This window comes from Eubalaena glacialis, chromosome 11 (genome assembly GCF_028564815.1).
Source record: "Eubalaena glacialis isolate mEubGla1 chromosome 11, mEubGla1.1.hap2.+ XY, whole genome shotgun sequence".
NCBI lineage: Eukaryota > Metazoa > Chordata > Mammalia > Artiodactyla > Balaenidae > Eubalaena > Eubalaena glacialis.
The window spans coordinates 63,114,205-63,134,669 of record NC_083726.1 but is presented as its reverse complement, the minus strand read 5'-3'; the positions used below and the strand labels follow the sequence as shown (position 1 = coordinate 63,134,669).

Below are 20,465 nucleotides of genomic sequence, written 5' to 3'. Positions count from 1 at the left end.
AAGGGGAGGAGAAGGGAAGCCAGATGGGGCAGAAGCAGGCAAACTGTATGTGTGTAGGGTGTGAGTGGGGGACCCAGGAAAGACTGCGATATTTATGAATAACTTCTAGAAATTTCCATCCCAGAAGTGGCCAAGGTTCTACTATAACATAAAGCTGTATTTCCCCCATCTGCAGAAAGTCCAGTTGGCTGCTGAAATACACCTGACTTTTCCTGTCATGGCAGCAGCCAGCAGATTATTAAATATTTGTGTTTTATGTTTCCTTCCACTTTTATTATGAGAGTTTTCAAACATATAGAAAAGTTGAAGGAATAGTACCTGTGTAACAAACACCCTGATGTGTTCCACCCAGGTACCCAGATTCAAGAGTTGTTAACATTGTGCCATATCTTCTTTCACATTTGCCCAATTATTTGACGATTACAGAAAGCATAACATGGAGCCCTTAAATACTTAAGCATGCATTTCTTAAGAATAAGGACAGTACCATTTTCACATGCAAGAAAAAGAACGATAATTCCAAAGAATCATTTACTATCCATTCCATATTAAAATTTCCCAATTGTCCTAATAATTTTTAAAAATAGTTTTTCTTGATTTAACTTATGGCTCTATCTCTTGTATTTTCTGTACACTGAAAATTAACTCTTGAGCTAGGCTGTTCAATATGGTAACCAATAGACACATGTGGTTATTTAAATTAGTTAAAATTAAATAAATTCAAAATCTAGTCCCTCAATTACATGCCACACATGACTACTGGCTACCTTATTGAACAGCACAGCTACAGAACAGTTCCACCATCACACCAGCTTCTATTAGATAGTGCTGGTCTGGAGGCTTGACTGGGTTTAACTGAAACATCTTTGGGCAGAATACGTCATAACTGATGCTTTATAACTCTTACTGTATCACCCCAGGAAGCACAAAATGTCAGGTTGTCCTGTTACTGGTGATGCTAAATCGGATCACTTGAGTACATTTTCCCCTTTACAATTAGAAAGTACTCCATAGGGCAACATAGGTCCTATTTTCTTTTTATTGGCCACCTACTATGTGACCATCATTATATGCCATAAATGATCTCTAATTCTCACATCAACCATATGAAGTATGTATCATTATCCCCATTTTACAGATGAGGAAACTGAGGCTCAGAGAGGTTAAATAACTCAACCAAAGTCTCCCATCTATTTTTTTTTTAATATTTTTTTATGTGGACCATTTTTAAAGTCGTTATTGAATTTGTTACAATATTGCTTCTGTTTTTTAAAAAAATATATTTATCTATTTATTTATTTATCTATTTTTGGCTGTGTTGGGTCCTCGTTGCTGTGCACGGGCTTTCTCTAGTTGCGGCGGGTGGGGGCTCCTCTTCGTTGTGGTGCTCGGGCTTCTCATTGCGGTGGCTTCTCTTGTTGCGGAGCATGGGCTCTAGGCACGGGGGCTTCAATAGTTGTGGCACGCGGGCTCAGTAGTTGTGGCTCGCTGGCTCTAGAGCGCAGGCTCAGTAGTTGCGGCACACGGGCTTAGCTGCTCTGCGGCATGTGGGATCTTCCCGGACCACCCCAAATCGAATCACATCAAAAGGATACAACTCCTGCTAGTGTTGGAGGGTTTTCTGCAGAGGCGGGGGGTGGCTGTGGCTCATGGTGGGAACAAAGACGCTGGCAGCAGAAGTTCTGGGAAGTACTCCTTGGCGTGAGCCCCTCCAGAGTCTGCCATTAGCCCCACCAAAGAGCCGGGTAGGCTCCAGTCTCCCATCTATTAAGTAATGAAGCTCAGGAGATGCAATGCCTTCTCACCTATAGGCTATGGCAACCCCTGGATTTTCTAATCCCTGCAAACTTTCAAGAGGGTGGAGAAGTTGTTAGAGTGAGGATATCTGTGGATATAGGATTGGGGAGAGTCAGTCTAAGGAAGGTGGGCAGAGTCAGAGGAGGCTGGAATGGTTGGAACCAGGAGGGCCAATGGGCATGTATGTGGCACAGGGCAATGGGAGGCTGGGGAGGCGGGGTGGAGATCTGTAGGACCGTGTGGCTGCGAACTGAAGGAAGGGGATGGAGAACAGCAGTTTTAGTTATTTGTTTACCTCTGTTATATTGTAAGTACCTAGATAGGTTATACTGTGTTCTATGTACCCGTGAAGCACCTCATTCCAATAGAGCAGGTCTAGAAAAATGATACCATTAAGTACAGGGGTTTGCATTAAATGGAAGGGAAGAAAAGAGAAGTGAAACGCCGCAGCTGGCAGTCTTCCCCCGCCCCCCCGCCCCGCCCCCATAGCTGCTGTGTCTTAGGGGCAAAGGCAGGCAAATCAGCTTGGGGCAGGAGGGAGGGAGGGTTGGTGGGAAAAGAGAATAGTGTGTCTGTGCAAAACATTCAGGAGTGGGGCTTGTGACAGGACTGACATGGGGTCACGGGCTGTGTCAGCCATTTTGCCATCCCAGAGGAGGGCGTGGCTCCTGATACTTTATGTGTTTGGGGAGCTGGGCCAGGTCTTCTGAGGCCATTCATGCCCTCATCCGCCACTGTGAGCACTGCCCACAGGGAGCTGTGGTGCTCCCAGCCAGCCAGCTGGCCGGGTGTCCTGAGGAGAAGCCCTGTGAGTCAGGGTGCAGCTCACACACGCTTTGCCTTTTCTACCAGTGTAACTCCCTGTAAAAATGACCGCATAAACATGAGTTAATTACTAATGGTTGGTCTTTGCTAAGCAATTTGAAAGGAGCAGCAAGCAATTTAAAACAAGATATTAAAAAAAATTCAAATGTGGCACCATTTCATTTAACTTCAGGTATTATTAATGACTGCTAATTTTGAAGACCTAAAAAGACATTCAATCTGTAGGTTTTCTTGGAGTAAAAAAGCTTGCGGTGGGGGGTGGGGGGGGGGAAGGGAAGAAGGGAGGGGGGAAGAGTTGGCAGAATGACCACTCCGTGGTCTTGGCTCTGGCAATGGGAGCTTTATGGAAGTTTAAATTGCTTTTATGGTGAAATATACCACCCCCAAAAAAGAAAGTATAGGTGGTGTGCCTACCACCTGTAGGAAGAAACAGAACATATGTGTAACTTAGGAGCTTCCTCTGAGCCTCATTCTCACTGTACCCCTTTCTTTCCTGACCCAGGGATGGCTCCTCTCTGGGATTTTGTGTTGAATCATTCCCTTGCTTTTCTTTACAGTTTAAGGACCAAGGAATGCATCCCTAAACCATATATGATTTAGTTTTCCAGTTTTTGAACTTCATATAAATGGAATCATATTGTGTGTATTCCATTGTTCAATGTTGCTTCCTGTAGCTGTATTGTGTTCATTTTCACTGTGGACTGTATTCTTTGTATGAATATGTCACAGTTTATTCATCTTTTTCCACCCTGGTAGCCTCATGGTTGTCCCCAGAGTTTGTATTATGAACAGAGCTGCCATGAACTTTCTTTTCCATGTCTTCTGGTGTATTTGTGCAAGAGTTTTTCTAGGGTATATGGTTATTTAAAAAAAAAAATTATTCAGGTAGCATATGCTTAGTGTAGAAAACTATTTTATGAATATTCTTCCAAACTTATAACAACATCTTTTGATGTTCATCTTACTTCATAGTAGATACTATACTGATTGCCCAACTTTCGTTAATGCATTTAATTTTTACAATTACCCTCTGAGGCAGGTGTTATTATTCTAGTTTTACAGATGAGGACACTGAGGCCTAGAGGGTTAAGAGATTGCTCAGGTTGTGTAGTTAGAGGCAGAGCTGGCACTCAGAGCTTGGTGTGTTTGATCCCAGTGGAAGGGATGAGTTTATCTCACTGCACTCCTATCCATCCACCATCTGTCATCACTAAAGTATCACATGGTAGATGGTGTTTGTATAGGACACATTTATGCGCACTCACTAATCCCTCCCTCCAGTACCTCTTCAGGGTCCTTCAGTGTGCTCCCAGGGTTCAGGGCCAGAGGATGAACTCACCCTTATTTGATGTGAGCTTCCAGTTCTAAGAGAAAAGCTGGACATATACCGAGATCATGAACAAAAATGCAAACCCTGCAGCACACCAATGGGTACAAATGTTTGGTTCATGGCTGTATTCCAAGGGCTTGGCACATAGTAGGTGCTCAATAAATATTTGTTGAATGAATGAAATGAATACCAGCTACATATTAAGTGCTGAGTAATGGAGCCATCAAAGCTTGATGGTTAATTATGCAAAGCTTTTTGGTAAGATGGGGTGGGGACCAGATGAAGCAGACCAGAGGGCAGCCATTCCTGGGGCTAGGGATGGGGTGGGGAGAGATCCTGGCTGAGGCCTGAAGGAAAGACGCAGTGAGTAGATGTGTTCTTTACCTGAGTCCTTGACCTGAGTGATGATGGGGTGGTAGGGAAAAACAACCAACAAGGGCAAGAATTCTGAATGCCACGGGTCAGAGTAGAGATGGGGTAGGGTTGGGGAAAGAAAGAGAGAAGTGGATGGAAGGTAGATTTCTAGATAAAAGGAGGAAGAAGATGCTTGGTGTTAGACTATTACTCTCCAGGGCCACTTGGAAGAAGGATGGAGACTGGCTGGGGGGTGAGGAGAATGGGAGGGAGGGGAGATTGGGGGAGACAGAGAGGAGAGGAGGGAAGTGGAGGACAGTGGAGGAAAAGAGGGAGAAGACCCATGGGAGAATGGTGGGGTGACACTCCAGGGGTGGAAGAGCAGAGGAGGAGGAGGTTGATGGGGGAAGGGGCACAGCACTGAGGACAAGGTGTAGACCTACCTGAAGGGGTGGGCAACCTCGTCTCCAGCTCTAAAGAAATGAACCCTCATGGGACAGGGACATGGGCTGCGGGAGGTTCAGGGGCTCAGCCTGGTTAGTGGGAATGGACCTCACCAAGGGTGGAGCTCCTCAGTCAGGCTTCATCCACTGCCAGACTCTCCAGGATGGCCTTTGACCCTCCCTCCTCTGGTGAGTTCTCATGGATGATTGGCCACTGTCTCAGGCTGTCTTGGTGAGGAGGCAGAGCTCTGGCACGACCTCTTGGATACCTGCAAGCCTAGAGTGCAGTTTTGGTATCTTCCAGATGTAGAGTCCACAGGCTGCTTCCCAGCCTCTAGCCGTGGAGCAGAATGACATGGGCCCTGCTTCTGAGGTCTCTGTCTCAACTGGCTCTCTACTGTCACAGCATCTCATGATCCCTTCCTCTTCTGCAAGGGCTCTCAGGTGCCCCTACCGTCCACTCTCTGAAATATCTCCATGTACATCTTTTTACCAACACTGTCCCTCCTGCTGCCTTATTGAAGCCTGTCCTCACCCTTTCCAGGGAGCCTTTCTTGCCTTTCTCATCAGGTCAGCTGTATTTCACATTGCCTCAGAATGGGCACTATCAGTAGGCATTGTGTTCCTGAGCATCTGATTGTATAGCTAAAAACCAGCCCTCTTCAGACTTCTGGACTTTCTCATGAACTTCTGAACTTCTGGGTCTGTCTTCCTCTTCAGATCAGGAGCTCCAGAATTCATGTCTCCTTCCTCTTCTTAGTGTCTTCCTCCCTCCCTCCAAAATTAAGACAGGGTTCAGCATATTGCAGGGACACATCAATCGCAGAATCCCTGAATCCCACAACAAGATGTTATCTTGTTTAACCCATCATCCATTTTGGGGAATCTGCCTTATAACATCCTCCAGAGGAGCAGGATGGACTGAAGGGAGTCTTGAACAAGAACTTCTCAATGTCGAAACCACCTGATTTACCCCTTCTTTCCAGGCAACCCTTGAAACAAGATCTACTTGGGCTAAAAGAAGAGGCTGTGATCTCCAGATATGAAGGTCTTTTGGTTTGCCCTGTCTCCACAAACATGATAGCCACTCCAGAATAAACAGTGTTTCTCTTTTACATAAAGCTTCCCTAAATGGGAGACATAATGCAAGCTCCTTAGGAAACCATGACTACTTGACCTCCTCTGGCAAGTTTTTCCTCAAATCCAACTTCTATCTTTCCAGTCGCAGTGAAAGCCTGACTTCTCTTGCTCTCTTTGGAGTTCCATTATACTTGGATGGATTATCAATGGCAAATCCCCCATTCTCAACCCCATGGTATCCCTGGGCTACTGACCAATCAGGAGTTTTCAGAATCAGGCAAAAAAGCAAGATGAATGAGCATGTCATTGATTTATGGCTGAGGACTTCCAATAAGGCCAAATAAGACATACAAATTAATCAGTTACTACAGAGAACAGACTTTCTGGACTGTCCAAGCTTTTCTTTTCATTCAGTAGTGTGGTTGCCCAAGGATTGGTGACATTTTCCCTTTGCCTAAGAGGAGAGATTCTCATTGGGCCTTCCCTGGGGCAGTTGGGCTTGAGGATGGACATTTGATTTTGGGTTCTTTTCCAGGATAAAGGAGGTGATGATGGTCAAAGGTCTCCAGTCCTCCCTGCCCCTTGGACTGACCTCCATGGTAGAATAATAGTTGATAACATTTATTGAGCACTTGCTATGTGCCAGGTGTTGAGTTAAGCATTGTCCATGTATTTTTAAATTTAATCCTTCTACTAGTCCTTTCAGATAGGCACCATTAGTGGGAATTTTACATAGGTGGTTTAGGAATGTGGGTAGGTATATTCCATCAAACCTGCTGATACATCCACAGCAGCAGCAACAATAACACGTATCTCTATCTCCCCATCCAACCTGCCATATAACTACAGCAGCAGCACCGATACCTACCACTAATATGATTATATACTTAGAGTGTGTCAGGCTCTGTTCTAAGTGCTTGACATTGATTAATTCTTTTAATCCTTATAAAAACTTTATGAGGTGGGCACGATTATCCCTATTTTACAAATCATGAAATGAGATACGGAGAGGTTAAGTAATTGCCTGAGGTTACACAGCTAGGAAGTGGCAGAGCTGGACTTTGAAACTAGGCAGTTTGGAATCTGGGTCTGTGTTCTTAACTGATAGACCATGTACTTAAACTTTTTAGTTTCAATTATATTAAGAAATAACTTTGCATAATGACTAAGTATACACATACATACATATCACATGCTATTGAAACAAAAGATCCTGAAATGTTACTTTTACTACATATGTTACACTCTAATATTTTCTACTATATTCTACTCTACTTGATTTTGCCCTAATCTGTCTCATTAAAATTCTGGTTGTTCCTATTGGTGGGTCACAATGTGAACTCTGAAAAAAAAAAAGCAGTCCCAGAAGGACTGCTGCTTCTTAATGATTACAGTAAAGCACATCTGCACTGTGCTCTGGAGTTTACTGAGCATATGCGCATTTCTGTAATACTCCAAGGCAGAACTAGGAAGAAGAGGCTTAATCCATTTCCCAGAGGGGTGAACTGCTTTGCCCCTAGATCACACAGAGCTATTCCTGGCAGAGCCTTGGTTCCTACCCAGCCTTTTACGGTCAAGGCCCAACCTATCCACACTGGATGGATGGCACACACCAAAATGGATGTGTTCTGACATCTTCCAAGGCTACTGACAAACTGCTGTAAAGGGAAGGGGGTTGCAGGTTTGGTAGAGCATGGAAAGCAGTACGGGCTAAGGGGGGTGATGGCAGGGGGCTGGATGCTCTCCTTATACGTCCCTATCTAGAATGATTCTCTGGTATTCTGAGCCAAATGCTATAAAGATTTATAACAGCTGTGTCTACTCCAGTCCTTCTGGGCCCTGGAGAAAACATGGAGACTGGAGGTAAACTCTAGACAGGCTATCCTTGGTTGGGGCCTTGTTGGAAATGGCTGGGCATTCCTGAGGCCATTGAGCCCGTGTGTGCCCCCTTAGGCCTCAAGGAAGACTCTGAGGGAGGGATTGCCTTTTCTCAGCATAGGTTGACAAGGAAGGTCTAATAAGTGGTCTAGGGACTGGTCTGTGTGCAAGTGAAGGTAGGCGACTGTGTATGTCAGCACGTGTGAGTATGTATGAGATTGTGGATGTGAAGGCCAGCATGTGAGTGCACAGTGTGTACGTGTGTACGTGAGAGAGAGAGAGAGAGAGAGAATATGTTGATGGGTGTAGGTGAGGGATTTGGGAGCAGGTGTGCTTGTGTGTGTGATTAAGTGAGAGATTGTGTAAGTGTGGGGCTTTGGTGGTGCAGAAAGAGGCCGTCAGTGTGAGGGAAATCACCAAGCGCGCCTCAAGTTCCACACCTTCTGTTGATCTCACAGTCCCCCAGTGTTCCGGGGCACCACGGACAGCGGCATGATTCCATCAAATGGGGCGGGACAGGAGGAGCCGCAGCCCCGCCTCTCCCCGCCCTCCATTCCAACCTGAGTCACTGCTCCCCATCCTCCAAACCCTGAGCTTTGCCAACTGTGTATAGGGAGGTTGGGGGTGGGTGGGGGAGGTGAGCTGGCTCTTTGAAGTCAAAAATTGTGCATTTTAGGGTAAAGGCCAGAAACATCTGGTCGCATCAGGCCCCCAATTAAGCATATTAAGGAAGAAGCAACAGCAGCTAAACAGCCCAAGCCTATAAACGCGTCTAACTGCTCGTAACCCGTGGATGCGTCAGGCTCCCCACATATATAAAAGGTCCAATGATGTCCAAGAAGTAAACACCTTCGTCCACTGTGTCCTCCATTAGGCCGTCTTCCTCCTCAGAGCCTCCCGTGCCCCAAAGAAGCATCATGACCTGCGGATCAGGATTCGGTGACCGCTCCTTCAGCTGCGTCTCAGCCTGCGGGCCCCGGCCCGGCCGCTGCTGCGTCACGGCCGCCCCTTACCGCGGCATCTCCTGCTACCGCGGCCTCACCGGGGGCTTCGGCAGCCGCAGCCTCTGCGGGGGCTTCCGCGCCGGCTCCTGCGGCCGCAGCTTCGGGTACCGCTCTGGCGGCGTGTGCGGCCCCAGCCCGCCCTGCATCACCACCGTGTCGGTCAACGAGAGCCTCCTCGCGCCCCTCAACCTGGAGATCGACACCAACGCGCAGTGTGTGAAGCATGAGGAGAAGGAGCAGATCAAGTGTCTCAACAGCAGGTTCGCTGCCTTCATCGACAAGGTGGGTGTCCTTGATCACACCCTTCCTGAACCTTCCCTTCCTGGGTAGGCACTGAAGGGGTAGTCGGGGGGCAGGAGAGATGTGGTGCCCACGAGATCCCAGTCTAATGGAGGAGATGGACACATATCCAGGGCACAGAAAGATCAGAGAGATGAGTCTAGAGCAGGGGCTCCTGATTAGGCAATTGTTATTATATCCAGACAGGCAGGGTCCCCACAGACAGACAAGGACAAGGTTTGGAACCGCATGTCAGAGGAAGAAGGCCATACATGCAAACAAGACACAAGAAATGCACATAAGATATAGGAAGAGGACCACAGGTCAGCCTTTGGGTGGGTGTCCTTGATCACACCTTTCCTGAACCCACCCATGCTCAGTTCAGGCTGGGCACTAATGGGGGAGTCGGAGGCAAAAAGACCTCTACTTGGCTCCTGACCACATGCCACCTAGGCGCAGCACGTCAGGACAACTCAGTTCACCTGAGCAGGGACTGATCTTTCCCAGCCCCTTGCTCTCACCCCTAAGTTGGAAAATCCAAACAAAGATCCCAATCCCGAAATCCAGAAGTTGCCTTGTCTTCCACAGCGCCCTCTGTGTAATCTCTGCTGAGCTCCTGGTCTGGGAGCTTACCTTAAAGCAATCAGCGCCCTCCCGCATCCCCCCATGCCCCAAGTAGGCTTTGGGGCAGTGGGAGCCATCTGACCCGTCCTCCCGCCCCAAATGGCAGGTGCGCTTCCTGGAGCAGCAGAACAAGCTGCTGGAGACCAAGTGGCAGTTCTACCAGAACCGCCAGTGCTGCGAGAGCAACCTGGAGCCCCTGTTCAACGGCTACATCGAGATGCTGAGGCGGGAGGCTGAGCGTGTGGAGGCCGACAATGGGAGGCTGGCCTCCGAGCTCAGCCACGTGCAGGAGGTGCTGGAGGGCTACAAGGAGAAGTGAGTGCGCTCAGGGATGATGTTGGGCACAGGAATGGACTTGAGTTAAAGCCTATTGGATGAGACTGGAGAAGAATTTCCGAGAAGGGGCAGTGACCTTGCAGGGCAGGTGGGCGGTGTGCAGCAGGATCTTCACATCAGGCAGTCATTGATCAGATGCCTAAGAGTAGGGCCGTGATTCCCCAGGAGGTCTCTCTCTGCTCCTTCAGCCTTCTCTTGTTGGAGCCTGATCACCCAGCAGCTATGCCCTGCGGGCTGTGGGGAGGGGGCTTCTGCAGTCTGCCAAGCCATCTCCTCCCGGCCTCTCAGGCTCCCACCTGTAGCACCTGGATGTGATATGAGTCCCAGTGTCGCTCAGGGCTGCCAGGTCCTGGGGCTGCTGGTGTCCCATCGTCTAGGGTGCGGAGTGCTGATGGCCTCTGGGACTCATAGGCCCTCCCACAGGTGAGCTAGGATGGACACCCAGGTGAGGGGAGGCTGCAGTGCCCCACAGGTGCTGCCGTCCACTCCTAGCATGGGGCTGGTGCTGAGTCCTTATTCTCCTCCAGACGTGACCTCAGAGCAGCTTTGGGAACAGGGCTGTGAGGTCCCAGAAGAGTAGCCCCCTGGACCCCTCAATTCAAGGTGGAGAGAGAATCACAAACACATCCCAAATCCAACCACAGGGGACCCCAGCAGGGCTGCCAGGGGGCAGGCTGTGTTCGCAGGTCCCTAACATTGCCTCCTTCACTGGTATGAAGTGGAGGGGGTTCTGGGGAGACCTGCCCTGCCATGACCTCCCTTTCTGCCCTCTTCTGCCTCAGGTACGAGGGGGAAGTCGCTCTGAGAGCGACAGCGGAGAATGAGTTTGTGGCTCTGAAGAAGGTGAGTAACGTGGGATCGGGAAGCAGAGACACGAGGGATCTCAGAATGACAGGCTCTTGTTGGGGAGACCCATGGTCTCAACCTCAGTGCGGGGTACAGTGACCTTGCCAAGTCAGGATGGGAAATTCCCAGAGATTAGGTCATGAAAGGCACATGTAGGGCTTTGAGAAGGGCAATAACCTTGGAACATCCACTAGCACTCTGCCCTGAAGCAGGGGGATGGCTGAGTTGACCTCTGGATGTTCTGTGCTGCTTCAGAGCTGGTGGTCTTTGGCTGGGGTGCCATGGAGGCATGGCAGCTTCAGTCTCTCTGTTGAGGGACGGTGTCCTGTCTAGTGCCACAGGAAGTCTGATTGAGAAGAGGGGCACAGTCTCAGGATCTGGGGAAGGATGGAGCAGAGCCAGGAGAGGCCAGGTGGAGTCTTGGAGGACTGCTGGGGGACAGGGAAGTGTCAAGGTGGCTGAGTGAGGGAGCCAGTCTGGCAGGCTTCCTGGTACAGGGGAGGGTAAGAAGGAGAGCTGGGAGGTAAGGGGTCTCAGGTGGGAGGAGTGAAAGGCTGGTGACCCATCTCCAAGGCACGAGGGGTTTGTTCTTAGAAGGGGAGGAGGTTGTGAGGTGCCTCTGGGGAAGGGCAGAGGGTATGGAGATGGGACGGGAATAGGAGCTCTGGGAATCCTTTTCCCCTCACCTCCATGTAATGGGTGAAGAGAGAGGGGAATTTGGGGGTGGTGATGATCACCAGAGGTCCTCTGAACTCAAAGACTCCCCACCTTCCCAGGACGTGGACTGCGCCTACCTCTGCAAGTCAGACCTGGAGGCCAACTCAGAGGCCCTGATTCAGGAGATCGACTTCTTGCGGCAACTGTATGAGGAGGTGAGGGGTTGTGGTCCAGGCAGAAAACCAGCAGCGGGCCTGGAAGAGAGGGCGTTGGTCTGGGATCAGAGTGGGACAGGGATTTGGGCAGGAGCTGCAGTCCGTGAGGCTGTCAGAGAGGGCAGGGGCTAGACACCAAGGACGGCTGAGAAGGTTGGGTACACACTGTGGTGGCGGAGGGGGTGGTGGAAACCACACGCATCCTCCCACCCCACCATCTGCAGGAGATCCGAGTTCTCCACGCCCACATCTCAGACACCTCGGTCATCGTCAAGATGGACAACAGCCGGGACCTGAACATGGACAGCATTGTGGCCGAGATCAAGGCGAACTATGACGACGTTGCCAGCCGCAGTCGGGCCGAGGCTGAGAGCTGGTACCGCAGCAAGGTGAGTGTCTCAGGGCACCTGCCTCCTACACATGGTGGCAGGGATGTGTGGTATATATTAACAAGGCTTCTTTTGTCTGGGGATTCTGATTCCTAGAGGTGGTGAAAGAAGTGCAGACGCCTCTCAGGTTATGGTAGCAGGACATGGCTGCCACGTATGGTTGCACAGGCTGACTACTGTACCATTTGCAAATCATCTGTGGTGTCCTGAGTGGGGGGGATGTCCCATCCTGAGTTTCATGAGCCTCCCTGCTTCCCTCCAGTGTGAGGAGATCAAGGCCACGGTGATCCGGCATGGGGAGACCCTGCGCCGCACCAAGGAGGAGATCAACGAGCTGAACCGCATGATCCAGAGGTTGACGGCCGAGGTCGAGAATGCCAAGTGCCAGGTAGGGGTCGTTTGAGGCCCACCCGGGGTCCCACAGGCAGTGTGTGCACCCAACTGGATCTCACCATTCATTCTCCAGCCCATTTCCATGACTCGAGTCCCAGGTTGTGGTCACTTAGGGAGACCCAGGTGATGAAGAGGAGAGACCTGTTTCCGGGGTGATTCCCAGCTGGGTGGAGAGACTGGACACATCCAGGAATTGGACACAGTGACCTAGGGACCATAACCCACCTTTTTCTCTTCTGGGCCCTTAGAACTCCAAACTGGAGGCTGCAGTGACCCAGGCAGAGCAGCAGGGCGAGGCGGCCCTCAACGACGCCAAGTGCAAGCTGGCCGGGCTGGAGGAGGCCCTGCAGAAGGCTTCGCAGGACATGGCCTGCCTGCTCAAGGAGTACCAGGAGGTGATGAACTCCAAGCTGGGCCTGGACATCGAGATCGCCACCTACAGGCGCCTGCTGGAGGGCGAGGAGCACAGGTGGGTGCTGCAGCCACATTTCTCTCTCAGCCCTGCCTGGGTGCTCAGTGTGCTGTCCCTCACATTCCTACTTGACTCCTGTTTCCAAACCTCCCCATCCTGCAACTGGACAGGTAGTTTGAGTTATTCATTAGGTATGTTTCTAGCCCCATTTGAGTCTCTCATGCCCAATTACGTGCTGATCTGGGATTGGTGCCTTTTGCAAATCTGTTTCTCAGAGCCCGGAGTCAAGGCCTTAGTAATTGCTGTTCCTGAGAAGCCCTGTCTGGGCTGGGCCACCTTCCCTCTATAATGCTTCTTCCCTCCCGGGCCCTCATTGCACATGCCCCTCAGGGTTCCAGATCTCTTTTCAAGCCTGGTCCTGGCCCCAGCCCTGGGAGTTCAGATTTCTCCCCAAATGACAGCTTCAATAGGGTTTTGTTTTTTTTTTAAATTAATTTATTTTATTTATTTATTTTTGGCTGCGTTGGGTCTTCGTTGCTGCGTGTGGGCTTCTCTAGTTGCGGCGAGCGGGGGCTACTCTTCGTTGTGCTGCGTGGGCTTCTCATTGCAGTGGCTTCTCTTGTTGCGGAGCACGGGCTCTAGGCACATGGGATTCAGTAGTTGTGGCACGTGGGCTCAGTAGTTGTGGCGCATGGGTTTAGTTGCTCCGCGGCATGTGGGATCTTCCCGGACCAGGGCTTCAACAGGGAAGAATCCGCCTGCCGTGTTGGCAGGCGGGTTCTTGACCACTGCGCCACCAGGGAAGGCCTACCTGTGCCAATAGGGGGTTTTATCCACACACACTTATATATTCTAACTACAGTGAGCATCCCTAAGTGGTCGTCCATTGCAGCAAGTGGGACTAAGGATAGACAGACAGCAGGGACTGGTCCCTTGAAGCAGTTGCCCTGGTCTGGGCATTTTTGCTTGTTGCTTGTTTTGAGGGCGTGGGGAGACCCATTGGTCATCAGCCTTCTATGTTTAGCTGGAGGGGGGCGGCTGAACAGCTCCTATGAGGACAACAGTCCCGGGCTGTTGCCCTTTGGTTCTTTCCCCAGGTTAGTCAGGTGCTCTTACCCTGAGCCTTCCTCTTCTCCTGTCCAGCCAGGCCCTTGGCCCTGGGCAGAGTAGAGTGAGGATGCAGAGGGAGCATCCTGTGTATTGGGGAAATGGGGACACAGGTTTGGTAGCTGGAATCAAAGTGATCACATGTGAGACTCACAACAAACTCAAGTAATTGCATTGGAGAGTTCAGAGGCACTGGGGCTCTCTGGGCCTGGGTAGTTTCATTGGGGCAGAATTCTGGGAGAAAGACGTTTTCAAGACTGAGTTTGAATGCTGGAGAGACACAGAGGTAGCACTGGAAACAGAGAGGTCCACCCCTTTGCCACAAAGTGCTCTTGGAATGAACTCCGAAGCTTTGGTGTGGGTTCCCTAGGAAACCTGGGCATGGGACGGTAGATGGTGGGCTGCAGATTCTCCACATTTCTGAAGCTGATTTTGACAACCCTTTGCCACGGTCTCTCAGAGGGACTCTGTGTGTTTTCCTTAAGGAGAGAGCATTGTGTGGGAAGGAAACACGGGCTGGGTGGAGTTAGGTGGCAGGAGTGATATCCCTGCCTCCGGCACTGGTTATTTCCTCTCTCTGGGCCTCAGTTTCTCCATCTGTTAAGTGAGGGAATTGGTGTAGCTAGTCTCTGAGCCTGCTCTCAATGGGTTCTAACATCCCATTCATTCATGCAAGTTATTTATTGAGCCAGGCATCGTTTGGGGCACTGTCTGCAATGGGGAAAAGAATAGACAAAAAATTCTGTCCTCCCGAAACTCACATTTTAGTGACACCAATCAGACCAGATTCAGGAATTTAAATCTGCTGCGCCTCAGTTGCATTTACAAGTCCATAAGAACCGAAATAAATCGTAGCAGCTACCATTTTTGAAGTGCTTACTGTGTGGCAGGCATTATGCCCTTGTAGGCGTATTCTGAGTTCATTCTCACAACAGACCAGGGAGTAGATTTTCCCCAGGAGGAGGCAGGCTGAGGGAGGGCATTTCTGAGGTTGCTCAGCTAATAAGGGGTGGAGAGCCGGCGCACCAGGTGATCTGTCTCCAGAACCCATACAGTGACCCAGCTACCGCTAAGTCGCCCCTTCCCCTGGGCAAGTGCGCAGAAGGAAGGTGGGGGGACCTGACCTTTCACCTTGGCTGTGTGGTCCAGCGGCTTTTCAGGCCACTGACCTTTCTCTTTTCCTTTCCCCGCAGGCTGTGCGAGGGCGTCGGGGCTGTGAATGTCTGTAAGTAGCCCGCCCCGCCCCCTTCTCCAGCTGGGTGGTCACAGTGCCTTTGGGGAGGGGGCATTTTCGCTGCCCCAAGCTGCCTGGCTGTGGCAGTGCCTGACCCGAGTCTCTGCCTGTTCTCCCCCCATCCAGGCGTCAGCAGCTGCCGCGGTGGCGTCGTCTGTGGCGATCTCTGCGCCTCCGGCGCTGCCCCTGCTGTCACCACCAGCGTCTGCAGCGCCCCCTGCAGCGGCAACGTGGTGGTGGGCACCGCCGACGCCTGCGGCCCCTGCTCCGGGCTGGGCTGCAGCATCGTGGGCTCTAAGGGGTGCTAGGGTCGCCCTCCACCCAACCAGGACCTCTCACAACCGGAACGCCCCTTCCGTTGCCCCACGCACCACTGGCTGCTGGCCTCCCGAGAACGGTCTCCAGATGTGTACCTTTTGCCCATCCTGCTGCCTACCTACTCCCTCTGTGTGCCATCCCGCGGCACCTGAGCCCCAGTGAGGCTGGGGCGCACCTTGGCTTCTTTCTGTAGCCTTTCCTAGTAGTCGTTTTGTTGTTCTGAGGATTTATCCTTTCTTCCGCCTTCTGTCTTTTGCTGGATTCATTGGTCTTGCCTGATCCCTTCACCTAAGCTTGGAGGAACAGGACAGGCCCCAGAATCTCCCCATCTGTGCATACTGGGGAATACGCCAGTGTGCTTGTACCTATGGAATGGAGATAAAGAACACTGATGGTGGTTTTCCTGTAACTCTGTGAGGGATGTGACCCATTGGAGGGGAGACCATCACCTTCCAGGGATGCCTGCAGAGGCTTCTATAAAAGCCAGTGAGTCAACTGCCTGCAAGTTTGTTTGCCTTTATTTCACTCTTTGTTTCCAATAAACTAATTGTAGCTAATCCAACCTGGTGCCTCCGAGTCTTGCAAACGCCAGGGCCCTCCTGTGATAGGTGCTCCCTGCCGGAGATTTCCTCAGGACCTCTCATGCACTTAGTTATTTTTCAGTAGGTGAAAATGACTGCAGTAGAAGCTGCCCATCTGGCCTTGAGTGACCTGAAGCTTGGAAAAACAAGAGAAGACCCATGGAGGCAGGGAATCCCTCCCTGCCTTGTGTGGTTTTGGGTTTCTCTAGACCAAGGTTTCTCAACTTCAACACTGTTGACATTCTGGGCTGGAGACTTCTTTGTTGGGGAGTGAATGTCCTGTGCATTGTAGGATGTTTAGCAGTAGCACTGGCCTCTACCCACTAGATGCCAGAAGTACTCCTCACCTCCCATTGTGACAACCAAAGATGTCCCTAGACATGGCCAGATGTGCCCTAGGGCTTCTCAACCAGGGTGATCGTCCCCTTCACCCTGCTGGGGACATTCCTGGAGGGGGAAAGTACATGAGGAAATGGGTGAAGGAAGGCATGTGGGACGACAGTGTGAGGGAGAGGAAGAGCTTTGGGTCAGGAGAACCAGGCTTCTAATTCAGAGTCCCGATTCTGCCATTTCTTAAGTGGGTGACTTTGGGCAAATTGCTTCCACCTTCTGAGCTTCAGTTTCTTTGGCTATAGAATGAGGGATGTTGGACATTATTCCTAAGGTCCCTTCTGGCTCCCTACGTGAGATTATGTATTTAAAAGAGTTTGGTTAATACAAACCTATGTTTGAATGTTGGTTCAGCCATTTACTAGTTCTGTAATTGTGGGCAAGTCATTAATCCTCACTGAGCTTTACCTTCTTCATCTGTAAAATAGAATAATGACACCTCCTGGGTTGTAGGGAGGTTTCAGATATCTACTGCACATAACGAATCACTCCAAAATTTAGAGGCTTGAAACAATAATGCTTTATTATTTCTCATGATTAGATGGGCTTACTGGGCAGTTCTTCTACTTTATGTGATGTTGTTTGGGATGCTAGGATGTCTGGAAGGTCCAAAATGACCTCATTCCATGTGGCTGGATTTGGTACTAGCCACCAGCTATGAGTTCAGCTGGAGCTATTGGCCAGGACGTGTCAGTCAGGGCATAATCAGGAGACAATAATTTGAACAGATGAAGTTTAATATAAAGAATTATTAACTATAACAGGGGATTGAGTAATGAGAGTTTGGCTAGTAAGAAGCAAAAAATCGAAAGCATACAGGAGCTGCTGGACTTCCCTGGTGGTGCAGTGGTTAAGAATCCACCTGCCAATGCAGGGGACACGGGTTCGAGCCCTGGTCTGGCAAGATCCCACATGCCGCGGAGCAACTAAGCCCGTGTGCCACAACTACTGAGCCTGCGCTCTAGAGCCCACGAGCCGTAACTACTGAAGCCCGCGTGCCTAGAGCCCGTGCTCCGCAACAAGAGAAGCCACAGCAATGAGAAGCCTGCGCACTGCAACGAAGAGTAGCCCCCTCTCACCACAACTAGAGAAAGCCCGCGCGCAGCAACAAAGGCCCAACGCAGCCAAAAATAAATAAATAAAATAAATAAATTTATTAAAAAAAATAAAGCATACAGGAGCTGCAGATATAAGGAGCAGCCCCTACCCCTAGGCCTGAGAGAGTGCATCCAAGGAAGTGGACCCCCTGTGGCCAAGATCTGGACCTCAGATCCAGGGAAAGCTAGGGAAACCTGTTCAAGAAGACATGTCTCCACCTCAAAACCACCTGAGAAAGATATTGGAAGCTGCTGGCCACAGGATACTGCTGACTACTGTGCACTGCAGCAGTGAAGTTACTGCATGGCAGGAGCAGTTCTGGAGAAACTGTGGGTGCTGCCAGAATCTGCCAGGAGGAACCTGGAACCAGGAAGGAAAGCCCCTTCCTCCTGCAATATCTCTCCAGCGTCCTCTACTGACAAAGCTTAATATTGTGCCAGCAAACAAAGGAAAAAATTTAAAGAGCCCCTCTAAATTTTCACAGAGCAGGCAATGACGGGTGAATCTGGAGCTGAGAGAAAATACATTGATAATTGGCATCCAGGGACTTGGTTCTCCTCCATATGAGCCTTTCTCATGTAGCTGCTTGGGCTTCCTCACAGCCTGGTGGCTGGGTTCCAAGAAGAAGGAAGGTAGGAAGCAGAAGCAGCCAGTCCTCTTTAGGCCTGAGCTCAGAAGTTCACTCCCACCATATTCTATTGGGCAGAGCAGTCACAGGGCCAGCTCAGATTCAAGGGGAGAGGAAATAGGCTCCTTCTTGTGACGGCTTATATGTGCAGAGAGGGAAGGAATTGTTGGGGCCACTTATGGAGACTAGATCCCACAGTGCACTCTCTGGTCACAACAATTCATGTCCCTCCCACAAACAACATATGCTCACCCCTCCAGAGATCCCCCCAAATTTCTCCCCGTTATTATATCAGCTTGAATTTCAGGATCTTGCTATTTGGATTCAATCCAGTTACATGTGAAGCTCTTGGGATATGGTTCTTTTGTTGCAGCTCCCCCATTATGGTCTACCTCAGTCTGAAGTCCTGTGAATTAAATGGCAATTATTTATGTCCACCACACCTATCATGCAATGGTGAGATGGGATAGGATAGCCATAGTCTGCACTCTCATTTATTTTTTTAATTTTTACTTTTATTTTGGCTGCGCCACATGGCTTGTGGGATCTTAGTTCCCTGACCAGGGATTGAACCCCGACCCACGGCAGTGAAAGTGCTGAGTCCTAACCACTGGACCGCCAGGGAATTCCCGCACTCCTGTTTAGAAAGAGGAAAAGCTAGAGGCACTTGCAAGTCCCTGATTCATAACAACTCTAAGTACAGTCGGGCACCCATTGCAAACTCCTCCTGTTGTAGTGGCAGGGAGTAAGTATATCTGATTCATGCCTAGTTTTGCTCCCTGGAAGTGGTTCTCCTCTGCTCTTGGCTCTGTCCTTTGGGATCTTGGCTCTGCCTTCTGTATCATCCTTTTTTTCCCATGATAAACAGCCCATGTGTTCTTAGCCTGCTTCCTGTCTGTAGGAGGTTAGGAGCCCAGAGGCCTCTTTTCATTTTGAATGGTCTCTGTTCCTTGTAGTTAGAACTGCTATAATTCCTTAAAAATTTTTGTAAGGTGTGAGGTAGGGCTCAGGGACTCAGGACAGGAGGTTCTAACAGAAGGCGAGTATGCAATGTCAGTCCTGCTTGGTCCCTTGAGTTGGTAGGTGAAAGGCAGGTGCATGACCTCAGAAATGTGGAGCCTCCCTGGGCTTCCCCAGATGGCACCTGGATGACCTCCCAAGGCTGGCAGTTATTACAGAATCCTCCTTAAGTCCCTGGGAAGGAGGTGTTACAATCCCAGAGCAGAGCTCAGAGTCACTTCCCCAGAAGGTCAGAACTGAAAGAGCCCTTGTAGGGCCCCTGTCCAGCCCTCATTTGACAAGTGTTCAGGGCCCCTGAGTCAGAGCAGGGGAGGAAGGAGCGGGGCAGTGGGGAGTGATGAGAGACACTGAGAGATGGGTCACAGCCTGATACACAGGACTGGCATGCCATGGTGAAGAGTCTGGACTTCATCCACTGAAAGGTCAGATCTGTGTTTTGTAAAGATCTCTCTGGCTGCTGCATAGTATGGACTGGAAGGGGAGATGAGCAGGACTCCAACCAAGGTGGTGGTGGCTGGAATGTGGGTGGTAGCAGCAGAGAGAGAGGAAAGGGATGGATGAGAGGGGTACTTAGGAGGTAGAAAAGGAAAGCACTTGGGGGTTAATTGGTTTTGAGGGTGAGGATGAAGGCCTGGATAGATCATATAGGTTCAGGTTTGGGCAACTGTGTTGATGATCTTGACAGGGGAGAGGCAGCAGGAGACACCGGTGGAGAGAGTGGGAAATAGTGAGTACAGCTTGAAGGTCTGCTGTGTTGGAAGAGTCTCCAGGACAGCCAAGTGGAGAGGTCTTGGAGGAACTGGGGCAAGTGGGTCTGAAGCTGAGGAGTGAGGTCAGGGCAGCAGGAGAGCCATCGGGACTTGAGCACAGCTGAAGGATTTGAACCAGGGAGGACGTTAACCATGGTGGGAACTGAAGGCCAGAGGCCGATGTGATTGCCCAGGGAGTGTGTGCGGAGGAGCGAGAGAAGGACTCCGAGGCACTTTCTTGCTTGAGGGTGAGGTTGTCTGGGTGAGGAAAGTGAGTCAGGGGAGAACTGAGATCCTGGCCTGCAGAACAAGGAAGTGAAAGGCTGGAGACTCAGGGCTCCAGAGGGGGAGGGGGCGAGGGCAACGAGGAGCAGAGAGGGCTTGGATGAGGAGTTGAGGGGACCCTAGAGACACCAGGAGGGAGTGAGGGAAGATGCTGGGTCCTCCTGGGACAGTGTGGTGAGATGCGTAGAAAGTT

General features: G+C 50.5%; 1 protein-coding gene across 1 annotated transcript; it reads left to right on the top strand.

The window, feature by feature from the left end:
- Nucleotides 1-8,624: 8,624 nt before the first annotated feature.
- On the top strand, nucleotides 8,625-15,511 carry LOC133100346 (keratin, type II microfibrillar, component 7C-like). Its single transcript, XM_061204322.1, has 9 exons — nucleotides 8,625-8,993; nucleotides 9,721-9,929; nucleotides 10,733-10,793; nucleotides 11,573-11,668; nucleotides 11,893-12,057; nucleotides 12,320-12,445; nucleotides 12,699-12,919; nucleotides 15,163-15,194; nucleotides 15,330-15,511. The coding sequence occupies exons 1-9, from the start codon at nucleotides 8,625-8,627 to the stop codon at nucleotides 15,509-15,511; spliced, it is 1,461 nt and encodes a 486-aa protein (XP_061060305.1).
- The last annotated feature ends 4,954 nt before the right edge of the window (nucleotides 15,512-20,465 follow it).

Bases quoted from the DNA above. Each gene is read 5' to 3' on its own strand.
- LOC133100346 (XM_061204322.1), top strand. From the start codon at position 8,625: ATGACCTGCGGATCAGGATTCGGTGACCGCTCCTTCAGCTGCGTCTCA. The intron at 12,058-12,319 runs GTGAGTGTCTCA...GCTTCCCTCCAG, and splicing joins AGAGCTGGTACCGCAGCAAG to TGTGAGGAGATCAAGGCCAC. The intron at 12,920-15,162 runs GTGGGTGCTGCA...CTTTCCCCGCAG, and splicing joins CTGGAGGGCGAGGAGCACAG to GCTGTGCGAGGGCGTCGGGG.